At 41.5% G+C, this 12022-nt stretch overlaps 1 protein-coding gene across 1 annotated transcript; it reads right to left on the bottom strand.

The window, feature by feature from the left end:
• Window positions 1-9674: 9674 nt before the first annotated feature.
• Window positions 9675-10302, bottom strand: PLAC1 (placenta-specific 1). Its single transcript, XM_006862856.1, has 2 exons — window positions 9787-10302; window positions 9675-9743 (listed from the first exon to the last, which is right to left on the bottom strand). Exons 1-2 carry the CDS (start codon window positions 10300-10302, stop codon window positions 9675-9677), a joined length of 585 nt encoding a protein of 194 aa, XP_006862918.1.
• Between the last annotated feature and the right edge of the window lie 1720 nt (window positions 10303-12022).

The following is a 12022-nucleotide window of genomic DNA, read 5'->3' as shown; positions in this document are numbered from 1 at the left end:
CCAGGCTGGTCTGCTCGTCCTTTCAAGTGGAAATTTCCCATCTCTGGAGATCTGGATGTGGTTCAGGCTTCTACCCATAGTCTTATGTATTGCAAAGGCTCCGCAGGAAGCCTCCTTCACTGGGCACGTTGTAACCCCATTTTAGGTATTCCAATCAGTTATAGGCAGAAGACGAACTTACAAACTTTCTAAGGTGATGTTTCTGACTATTCCTTTCTCTCCCCCTCCAGTGTCTATTTTATATTATAACAAATGCATCAATTCTTGTCTAATCTTATTTATTGTCCAGCTTTCTAATGCATCTGAGGGGATTGAAAATACCATGGCTTGGGCCAAGCAGTTAGTTCACAGAGTGACATCTAGCAATTTAAAGAGGTCTTTGGCAACAGATTTGTCTAATGCAATACATCCTTTGCTTTCTTGATGTGCATTTCCATGAGTGTTCGTTGTGGATTCAAGCAAAAAAAGAAGTCTTTGGCAATTTCCATCTTTTCTCCATTTATTTTGTTGTTATTTATAGGTTCGGTTGTGAGGATCTTCATTTTCTTTACATTGAGGTGCAATCCACACAGAAGTCCTCTTTGTTTCCAGCCAGCAAGATTGTGTCATCTGCACATTGCAGTTTATTAATGGGGTTTCCTCTTATCTTGATGCAACTTTCTTCTTCAGATAGTCCACTTTGTGAGATTATTTGCTCAGTGTACAGATTGAATAAGTATAGTGAAAGGATACAACACTGATACACACCTTTCCCGATTTGAAACTATTCAGTATCCCCTTGTTCTGTTTGAACGACTGCCTGTGTACAGGTTTCTTACAAGCACAATTAAGTGTTCTGGAATTCCCATTTTTCGCAACGTAATTCATAGTTTGTTATGAACCACACAATTGAATGCTTTTGCATAGTCAATAAAGCACGAGCAAACATCTTTCTGGTATTCTCTGCTTTCAGCCAAGAACCAGCTGATGTTAGTGATGATATCCCTTGTTCTGACTTCAACTTGAATTTCTAGCAACTCCCTGTCGAGGTACTGTTGCATTGCAATCATTTTTAAATTATTGACAGAAAATTTTTACTTGCATGTGATATTAATGATATTGTTTGGTGATTTTTTTCATTCATTTGAGTTACCTTTCTTTGGAATGGGCACATTCCAATTGGTTGGCCAGGTAGTTGTCTTCCAAATTTCTTGGCACAGACAAGAGGGCGCTTGCATTGCTACATCAATTCCTGGAACCTGGTTTTTCACCAATGATTGTCTGATGCAAAGTGGCCATTTCCGTGCACTAATGCCTGGGATAGTGATCTTTATGTGTTCCATTTCATTTTTGAGGATTTCCAATTTTCCTAGATTCATATTTCCCACATTCCGTGTTCAGATTATTAATGGATGATTACAGCTGTTTCTCCTCATTTTGAGTTGTGCCCCATAAGCAAATGAAGGTCCCGAAGGCTTTGCTCCATCCAAGTCATTAAGATCAACTCAACTTTGAGGAGGCAGCTCTCCCTTAGTCATATTTTAAGTGTCTTCCAATCTGAGAGGGTCATCTTCTGGCACTATACCAAACAATGCTTCCCTGCTAGTCACAACATTTTCATTGGCTAGTCATTTAGAAGTGGTCTGCCTCTCCTTCCTACTCCATCTTAGTCTGACGTAACCAGTCCACCATGGGTGACCCTGCTGGTATTTAACATACCAGTGGCATAGCTTCCAGCATCACAGAAACACACAAACCACCAGAGTATGGGAAACTGGCCAATGAATGGTGGATGAGAACGTTAGGAACCCAGCTACTGGATGAACCATAATATCCCATTTTCTATGTCATAAAGGACTGGATTTTCTTCCTAGGGAAGAGAAAGAATAGAAAAATGATACTTTACTGTATGCCTACCACATTGTTAAGAACCATAAAGTCGGCTCCATGTTACTGTGACCCTGTATAGGGTTTCCAAGGAGTAGCTAGGGTGTTTGAACTGTTGCTATTGCAGTTAGCAGGTCAGTGCTTATCTTACAATGCCACACCAACGACTGCCCTCTATGAAGGGGGTTAAAAAAGTTTGTGTAAAAATTTCAGTATCTTTTAATTCCATTTGTCCATGAATTTTTTGAAGCCCCCTATATGTATCCAGTGATGTGATAGACTTTAAAAAATTTTTGTTTTAATTTTCACAGATTTTTCTCTTTCCACTTTCCCCTCATGTTCCTTTTCATCATACTCACACCAAAATATCCCGATTAGGACTTGATTTGAATCAACCTTTAAAGTCAATCAATTTCCTAGTGAATGGCTTAGAAAAAAAGTGCTTTAAAATATCAGTAAATACCATGCTCCCCTGCCAAATGCATTGGAAGAATCCAGAAACTTCACATCATATACTGATTTGATGGAACAGAGGACTAAAAATACATACCTCTGGACTGAGGCAAACCAGTTTTTGGTTGTGGCAGAGCTTCAAACTGGAGAGCATTATTTTTCATGGGCAGTTAAATAAATTGTCATTAAATATTTTCATGAAGTTAAAACAACATTGAAAGTAACTTGGGCAACTTAAATGTTCCCCATGGTTGTTGAAACCCAAATATCACAACATATTGGAATTTAGGTGCCTCAGATTATAATCAGATGAGTTTGATTCCTCAACTTTTAGTGGAATGAAAATTAAGAATAAAAACGAAGATTAATTTTAAGCTTGGATAATAAAAGAGTGAGATTTCTGAAGGGATTATTTTATTTTGATTGCAGACTGCAAATTATTATAAGTAGTTGAGATTTATTTTGGGGTCAGTTTGTTCCAAACATGACCCACCCTTGGTAGTGAGGAGGGCTGGAATGTCTCTAACCAAAAGAAACCATTCTTTCTGCTTCTTATGTTTTCACCAAAATTAAAATGTTAAAAAGAAAAAAAAGGAATCTTTACTATTGCTTCAGGACTTGTCTCTGGTTTGCTTATTTAAAAACAAACAAAAACCAAAAACCTTTGTCATGTAAATCTAGAAAACACAAATATTCTGTGGAAAAGAAACTTTCAAAAGACAAGATGTGTGTGCCTATTTAAGTAGTAAATGGATCTTAAAATAATTCTTGACAGAAAGAAAGAAATAGGCATTTGGCTAGAAGCCAAAATTTAAAAGCAATCTTTGTTGTTATTGCCAAGTTGGTTCATAGCGACCCTGTATAGGGTTTCCACGGAGTGGCTGGTGAGTTTGAACCGCTAATTTTGCGGTTCAAACAGACTTTGCGGTCCAGTGCTTATCCTATTGTGCCACACCAGAACTCCAAAATAACATCGTTGTTAAGTGCCGAGTCGATTCTGACCCATAGTGACTCTGTATAGGGTTTCCAAGGAGCTTGAACCATTGACCTTGCAGTTCAAACGACTTTGCAGTCTGACACATTAGCCCACAGCGCCACACCAGGACTCACAAAATAACCTTAAAAGGTGAATAATTTACATCAGCATGGTGTTTGTATAATAGGGTGTGTGTGACAAAGTTAAAACAACATCGAAAATACTTTGGCCAATTTAAATATTCCTCCTGTTGTTAAGTGCCATCAAGTCAGTTCTGACTCACAGTGACTCTGTACAGGGCTTCTGAGGAGCAGCTGGTGGGTTTGAACTGCCGCCCTTGTGGTTCAGTGCTTATCCTACAGCACCACAATATTCCTCTTCTTGAGTGTAGAATAGAAGTGCCTTGGAAGGGCACAATTCTAGACAACTCACAGGGATTTATTTAAGTCCCTTGACTTTTAAAAGCTGGTGTTAGCACTGACCTTCCTGATTCAGAACAATCCTTCCAGGCCCATCACAGAACACGTACAAGTGAAGGCTAACACCTAGCAAAGGTCGAGGCTACCTCTTTACTTCCGGAAACTTGTGTATGCACCCTCCTGCCACGTTGTCTACTGCCTATATCAAATTAGCCCCTCTCAGAGACTGTTCTTCCACAATTCTGTGATCTCAAGCTTTATCCTTCAGGTAAGTCACAAGAACGTCATCAAAGGCCAAACCAGACCAGATGGTGGTGAATTGGATAAGAACAAAGAAAACACTGAAGGCATAGTGAAGCAAGTGATGGGGAGTGCTGTTAATTCGGATGTCATAAATCAAGAAATAAAATCCTCAGTCTCTTGTCCTTTGGAGTTAGATGATAATGGCACCTATAGGTAGAACAAATGTGTATTGGGTGCTGTTGAACAGAGTAAAACTGTCCCATAGGATTTTCTAGGTTGTAGCGTAGTGGTTACAAATCGGGCTGCTAACCGCATGGTCAGCAGTTCGAAACTACCAGCTGTTCCGTGGGAGAAAGATGAGGCTTTCTGCTCCTGTAAAAATTTACAGCCTCGGAAACCCTGTACAGGGTCGCTATGGGTCGGAACCTACTCCACGGCACACAACAACAACAACAACAATCTTTATAAAAGCAGAGCACCAGGTCTTTCTCCTGAGGAGCCTCTGGGTAGGTTTGGACCATCAGCCTTTTGGTTACCAGTCAAGCGCTTAACCATTGCATTACTGGGGCTCTCCATGTATCTGTATATTGTATGTCTCTCATAGCTGGGACATATTATCAGGAGGGGCCAGTCCCTGGAGAAGGACATCATGCTTGGTAAAGTGGAGTGCAGTGGAGAGTGGAGGAGCAGAGTATGATTAATACACTTTTTTGTTGTTGTTGTTATTGTTAGGTGCCATTGAGTCGGTACTGACTCATAGTCACCCTATGCACAGCAGAACAAAACACTGCCTGGTTCTATGCCAACCACACAATACTTGTTACGTTTGAGTCCATTGCTGCTGCCACTGTGCCGATCCATCTTGATTCCTCTTTTTCTCCGACCTTCCACTTTACCAAGCAGGATGTCCTTCTGCAGTCTGGCTTATTCTGGCTTCTAAGAAGCAGGTTGTACTTTTCCCAACACATATTAGTTTTAGTTGGTTCTTTTGGCAGCCCATGGCACTTTCAATATTCTCCTTCAACACCATAACTCAAATGTATCAATTCTTCTACGGTCTTCCCTATTCACTGGCCAACTTTCGCATTCATATGAGGTTACTGAAAATACCATGGCTTGGACCAGGTGCACTTTAGTCCTCAAGCTGACATCTTTGCTCTTCAACACTTGAAAGGTGTCTTGTGCAGCAGATTTGCCCAGTGCTATACATTGTCTGATTTCTTCACTTTGGCTTCCCCGAGAATTGATGATCGATTCAAGCAAAATGAAGTCTTTGATAACTTCAGTCTTTTCTCCATCTTGTAACTTACAGCTTGTGGGACTTACTTTCCCGGGAGAAGACAACAGAACTGAGGGAAGGGTACAGCAGTGACTTGTCATGTATTTTTCCACACTGTCTGTGTCCTGCCACGTAGCTACATAAATACATTAAAGAATGGAATTTTCCAGTAGGATTAGATTGTAGGTGTAGTAAGTAGTCTCAGCGATTGTCTCCAAGGATCCCTGACTCCTAGTACTTGCACCCCACCGAATCCCCTCCCACTGTGGGAACTATGTCTAGTGACTTGTTTCTAACCAATTGAATATGACAGAAGTGATGGGATGCCATTTCCAAGGCTGGATTTCAAAAATCTAGTTGGGTTTTTTGTCTTCTCTTTTCACATCTCCTCTCTTCCTTTCCCTCTCCTTGTCTTCTATCATCAGTTTCCACATCACGAGGACACTCAAGCAACGTATGAAACCCAAACCAAGCCCACTGACAGTGACTTGATTCTGACTCTTAGTGACCTTGCATGAGAGTTGAACTGCTCCTTAGCGTTTCTTAAGGGGAGCAGTCTCATCTTTCTCCCCCAGAGGGGCTGATGAATTTGAGTCGCTGACCTTATGGGGGAGAAAGATGAGACTGCTCCCCTTAAGAGCACAAGAGCTGCTTCTAGTAACCTATAAAGAGGTCCGTAAAGGAAGAATGGAGGTCTCCTCTCTGCAGTCCCCTAAGTGATCTTGGAAGTGGATTCTCTAACCCCAACTAAGCTTCACTTGAGTGCACTTCATAAGAGACCCTGAGCTTGAGGCACCAGCTAAGCCCTGCCCAGATTCCTGACCCCCAGAAACTGTGAGATAATGAATGTTGTTGTTGGTGGGGTAATCTGTTATGCAGTAATAGATAACTAATACAGAAGGTCTTGTAATGTATAACCAATGGGAATTTCTAAACTGCAATCTGCCCTCATTTCTTTTTTTTTTCTGAAATGTAGAAAATCACAAGACTGAAAGTCTCTCACTTTTTCGTTTCTTTTGGAATAAACAACTATAATTACAACTTAAACAGGAAATTGTGGCGATCAATCATAGGGATTAACACTAATTAGAATTAAAGGACATTGCTGTGAAAGTTAGCCTTCTCATTATAATAAACACTGTTCTCTGATACTGTGTTTCTCATAAACATTACGTGTGTGTGTGTACGTGTATATGTGAACAGCAGTGTTTAGTTTAGTACTTGGCCAGGCTTTAACTTTTTATTGTGACTTGAGTGAAGGTTTACGTAGCAGATCATCAGTTTTGCGTCCAACAAATGGTACACTTTGCTTCAACCCAATGATTTCAATCCCCTCCACGCAACACCAGTTTTCCCGCTTGCTCCCTGTGCTTCCTGTTTCTAGGTCTCCTTCTTTCCCCACCTTTCTGACTTTTGTCCCTCAGTAAATGCTACCCTTTTGATCACAAATGGGTGACCATTCTATGGTGTGCATACCTCACTAGTGTTGTCGTCCCTTCTCTACACCTCTTACTTGGCTAAAAATCAAGCCACACGGGTGAGTTCAGTTCCAGACCTGAAGGGTGACCAAGGGCCAGAGTCTCAGGATTAGGTTTCGCTTTTGAGGTGGGATGGAGAGATGTGTGTGTGTGCAGGGGGTACTTCTTTCTATGCATCTCCATGAGCTATGGATTAAAGTAAAGCCAAGGAGTCTTTGCTTTGAACATTTTCATATGTATTTGTTGTTGTTGTTGTTATGTGCCACGGAGTCGGTTCTGATTCATAGAGACCCTGTACAGGGTTTCCAAAGCTGTAAATCTTCATGGGAGTAGAAAGCCTCATCTTTCTCCCTCAGAGCAGCTGGCAGTTTCGAACTGGTGACCTTGAGGTTCGCAGCCTGATTCGTAACCACTACGCTACCAGAGCTCCTTTGAAGAAACCTAATTTACTATTTTCAGATTATAAGGATGAAAATGTAAATGTTACTTTGAGTCTCCTTTTATGAGTGACAAATCTTGTGGCTCTAGTTTTTAAAGATTTGTCAAACAACTATCTGAAATCGTTTCTGACATTTTGAAGAAAAGCAAAATATGCTCTTTTCTTTTGATGACAATAACGCATTTCTTTTTATTATTGCAAATCTGATTAATATTGTGTGAAAGATTGTTATATATTGTATCATCGTAAAAATTAGAGGAACATTACCAAGACCAAGCAGGAAAACAGTTTTTGGTTTTTGAGTAGCATTTGAAAAGGCAAAAACATTAGCCAATTCTAAGTACCATTTTTCTCTTAGGGCATTTTTATCTTCCTATCTTTACAGTGTTCTCTAGACTTATGGACTCCAAGATACTGGTCAGTCAACTGAGTGAGCACCTACTGAACACCTTCACCAAGTATCCTGCAAGCTAAAAGGCAAAACAAACGAAAAATAAATAGGAGCCACCGTCTTCCTGCTCAACAAGCATACAACAGGACTTAGAAGGTCAAACATATATGTGAAATGCTTGAAGTTCATGTTCAATACTTTTAAAGGTATCAGAGCCCTTGTAAATCCCCTCCCTTTGTGAACAATATATGGTGGGACATCACTCCTGAGATTGTGTTTCTGACTTGGACTCTATGTGTCTTGCTAATGATTGTATCTTTAGCACCTAACATAGTGCGTGGTACAAAATGGCGGTGGCTGTGTGCTGTCGAGTCAGTTCTGACTCATAGTGACCCTGTCTAGGACTTCTGAGGCTGTAAATCTTTTCGGGAGCAGAAAGCCTCATCTTTCTCCCACAGAACAGCTGGTAGTTTCGAACTGCTGACCTTGCGCTTAGCAGTTCAACTCGTAACCCACTCTGCTACCAGAGACATTCATTCCACAAACAGTCGTTGAATGAATACGCAATTCTGGTAGTTAGTACTTGGCCAGGGATTGTTACCTGGTAGTCTGAAAAAAAGAGACAGAAGATTATTAAATGAACTGCCCTATTTCTTCAACTACCACGACTGAAATTCTATTGTGTACTCAGCTATGGAAGCATTTTGCTTCCATTACCAGGAACAAACATTGCGTTCGCATTGCCTGCTTCTTCAGAGGTATTTGCCTCAGGTTTCTAATTTTATAAATGGACACAAGAATACTTCTCTGACCGGGCTGTTCTCAGAATGGCACGAGAGAGTTTTACTATCCAAAATGTGATCTAGATCTTCCTCGAGCTGGCTCCTTAGTCACATTGAAGACTCAATTCAAATGACAAGTCCTCAAAGGTTTTGTTCCCCAGAATTACCTAAAGTAGGTCTCTGCCTGGTCTCGTCTCCAATTTCTCTCATACCACCTTGTTTTAATTCCTTTGTATCATATGTCACTCTCTGAGTTTGTCTTTGATGACTTATTTGTTTGCAAGCTGTCTGACCTCAGTTTCTCAGAGCCTGTTTCTAGTCACTGCCATGTCCTTAAGGTCTGGCATGGAGTAGCACTCAATGAATATTTGTTGAATCACTTTACGTGTCACTCCAAGATCTTTGAGAAAGCTAGTGGACAACCAAATTTTGGTGGCAATCTTCTGAACACATGAGCTGTGGTGGGAATTGGGGGGTGATGTTTCTTTCAAAGTACTCTTTCAGTCTGCGAGTGAAGCAAAGACCTGGCCAGGCCTTGGCCTCAAGCTGATCATCTCTTTAGTGGAATGTGACTGAGCAAATCTGAGAAAACCTTATGTTTGTTATGTTTAGTGTGGTCGAGTCAGTTCTGACCCATAGTGACCCTATATAGGGTTTCTGAGGAGCAGCTGGTGAGCTTGAACCACCGACCTTGAGGTTCAAACCAATTTTGTAGTCCAGTGCCATGCCCGGACTTCCTTGGTGGTGTGCCATGGAGTCGGTTTTAGCTCATAGTGACCCTGCATAGGGTTTCCGAGGCTGTGAATCTTTACGGGAGCAGAAACCCTCGTCTTATTCCCACAGAGCGTCTGGTAGTTTCGAACTGCTGACTTGGAGGTTAGCAGCCCGACTTGTAACCACTATGCTACCAGAGCTCCTTAGGACTCCCTTAGCAGTTTATAAATCACTCATGTAACTTACATTGTCTTAGATCAAAGTAAGAAAGCATGTAACTCAAGACTAAACTGAGTAGTACAGATGATAATTGAATTGGGGATGCAGAGGGAGAAATTCCAATGGCCAAGACTTCCTAGAGTGAATAGAGCGTGCGTTCTTGTTTGTGAAGCACTTCAAATAGTGTGGGGCCGATAGAAAAAGCTATACACATGTTTATGAAATAACACATCCCAAGTGATCTTTTCATGCTGTAATTTTATTTTATTTTTTATAAAATGATATCAAAAAGATAAAAAGCTTTAGTCATGACTTCACTGAAAAGTCCTCATAAAAGGGCACATTTCATCTACCATTAGAAAATTTTACAATCATTCTAGAAATGGTATTCCTTAGGGAACTTCCAACTTGACAATTATAAAGAGCTAATCAGATCATCTGATCGAAGACACCAATCTTCTGAATTATCAACGAAGTATAGTGGCTGCTTAGGACAGACCCGAACCTCTGCTGGACGATGGGTCCCGCTTCTCTTGACTGAAGACGCAAGGTGGACAGTCACAGCTGGCCCTTTGGTTGGACTGTGACAATGCAAACACTTGGCAGGATGGCTCATCATCCTGGGCCGTGGCCCCACCGCCGCTGGCTACATTCACAGTGTAGGATGGAGTGAGCCATGGGGATCGCTGGGGAGCCACACAGGACACTGGGATCGTGTGCGTGGGTGTCGTGCCCTTGGAAGTATAATGCAACTCGGTGCTGTAGAGAATCATGTCCTGAGAGACCGGTTTAGCCCTGATACCACATTCAGTTACGCGGTAGGTGAAGTGGTAGGCATGTGGCTGAACGTGATTGGCTGGACAACCGTGGCCCAAATATAACTTGCTGAAGTGCACATACACGTCACTGTTTAACATGAAGGGGTGTACAGTGACCATGAACCAGTCTGTGGAGCACAGAACCGTTATTGGATTTTGTCCAGAGCAGGACGGAATCACAGACATGAGGAGGAACATCCCTCCAACCAATGCGGAGACTTTCATCCTGGCAGAGTAGACTGGCGTCCACAGGAAGCTGGTCAGTGAGGAATTCTAGAGCACATAAAAACACAAGAAACAAACCATCTTATTTCTCATGGAACATTCAAGCATGCTAATTTGTTAAGCAAAAGCTTATTTCTAAAGCATTAAAAAGAGGAAAACATTCTTGGCTTGAAAGAAAACTGAAACAATGTAATTGCTACAACTCATTGTTTAACAATCATTATAATGGCCTTATTTATTTATTTAAATATTTAAAAATGGTGACATTTTAAGTCTCCCTGGTGGCTGACAAGGTCAGCAGTTGAATTCACCAGCCACTCTGAGAAAGATGAGGCTCTCTGTACACCTCAAAGGCAGCAGGTGTGGTGAGAATATGCTTACCAAATCATTTTCCAGCTTAACATTTTCTACATGGTCTATGCGGTGACATTAATCACATGCTTCAAGTTGTTCAGCCATTCTCATGATCCTTTCCCCATCACTCCACCACCATTGATATAAACTCTATGGGCCCTAGGCAAAAACTCCCCCTTTGCCTTCCTCCCATTCCTGGTAATCACTAATCATCTTTGGTTTCTATGTATCTGCCTGTTTCATAGGTGTGAAATCATACAGTATTTGTCCTTTTGTGACTAAACTTCTTTCACTCAGCTTGATGTTTTCAAGGGTCATCTTTTCTCTTTGTGGCCAAGTAATATTCCTCTGTACGTATATACTTTGTTTATCCTTTCATACAATGACTTCTTGGATGGACTTAAACACATTGTACTGCTGTGAAGTGCACACCCCTCCCATGTTAAATGAAAGTCTACACTAAACAGGAGTGGCAGACCTTTGAGGACAGAGCGAACAAAACCATTTTTGTGGCAAACATTATCTAATTCAAACAGGCGTCCTCACATATGTCCTACTGATCGATACCTCCTGAAGAGTGGCAGACAGGACCACTGCATAAATTAATTCATTCTTTGGCTAATATTTACTATGATGGCATAGTGGATTACAGACTTGTCTGCTAACCACAAGACCAGCTGTTCGAATCTACCAGTTTACTCCACAGGAGAAACATGAGGTTTTCTGCTCCCATTAAAAACTTAGAGCCTCAGAAACCCTATACAGGAAGGCAATGAGTGGGAGCCGACGCTATGGTATACTACCGTCACCAAGGTGCTCTGGAGTCCTGGTGGCAAATGGTTAATTGCTCATCAGTTTGAACCCACTAGCCCATCAGAGCAAGAAAACTGTGGCAGTCTGCTTCTTTAAACACTTACAGCCTTGGAAACCCTATGGGGGCAGTTCTACTCTGTCCCATAGCCAAAAACAACTCAGAGGCAATGGGTTTGGGTTTTGGTAAAGTGACATAAATGGTTAAACTCTAGGCTATTGACCGAGTCCAACCAGAGTTGCCGTAGAAGAAAGGCCTGGTGATCTTCTTTTTGAAAGCCCTATGCTGCAGCTCTACCAAACAGCAGCTGCCTTGGTTTGTTGGTACTATGTGCACAGCACTGTTTTGCAAAACATCCCAAGACGTTTCTTTCCTCCTTTTTGCCTCAACTACTTAATACAGCTCTTTTTCATCCTTTGATGTTGATGAATTTGCTGCATTCTTTGATGGAAACCATGGCATAGGAGCACATCGGGAAAGCGCACTGACCTGGACAAAGTGCTTTGTTTCTACCTAAAGCGCTCAATCACGACTAGCTCCCTATTCTCTCAAGGG

The sequence above is a fragment of the Chrysochloris asiatica genome, unplaced genomic scaffold, assembly GCF_000296735.1.
Source record: "Chrysochloris asiatica unplaced genomic scaffold, ChrAsi1.0 scaffold00051, whole genome shotgun sequence".
Taxonomy (NCBI): domain Eukaryota; kingdom Metazoa; phylum Chordata; class Mammalia; order Afrosoricida; family Chrysochloridae; genus Chrysochloris; species Chrysochloris asiatica.
Note: the sequence above shows the minus strand (reverse complement) of the source record. Positions and strands in the feature narration are given on the sequence as shown.

Coding starts and splice junctions, on each gene's coding strand:
- PLAC1 (XM_006862856.1), bottom strand. CDS start 10,302: ATGAAAGTCTCCGCATTGGTTGGAGGGATGTTCCTCCTCATGTCTGTG. Junction 9,744..9,786: donor GCGTCTTCAGTCAAGAGAAG/CGGGACCCATCG, acceptor TGTCCTAAGCAG/CCACTATACTTCGTTGATAA.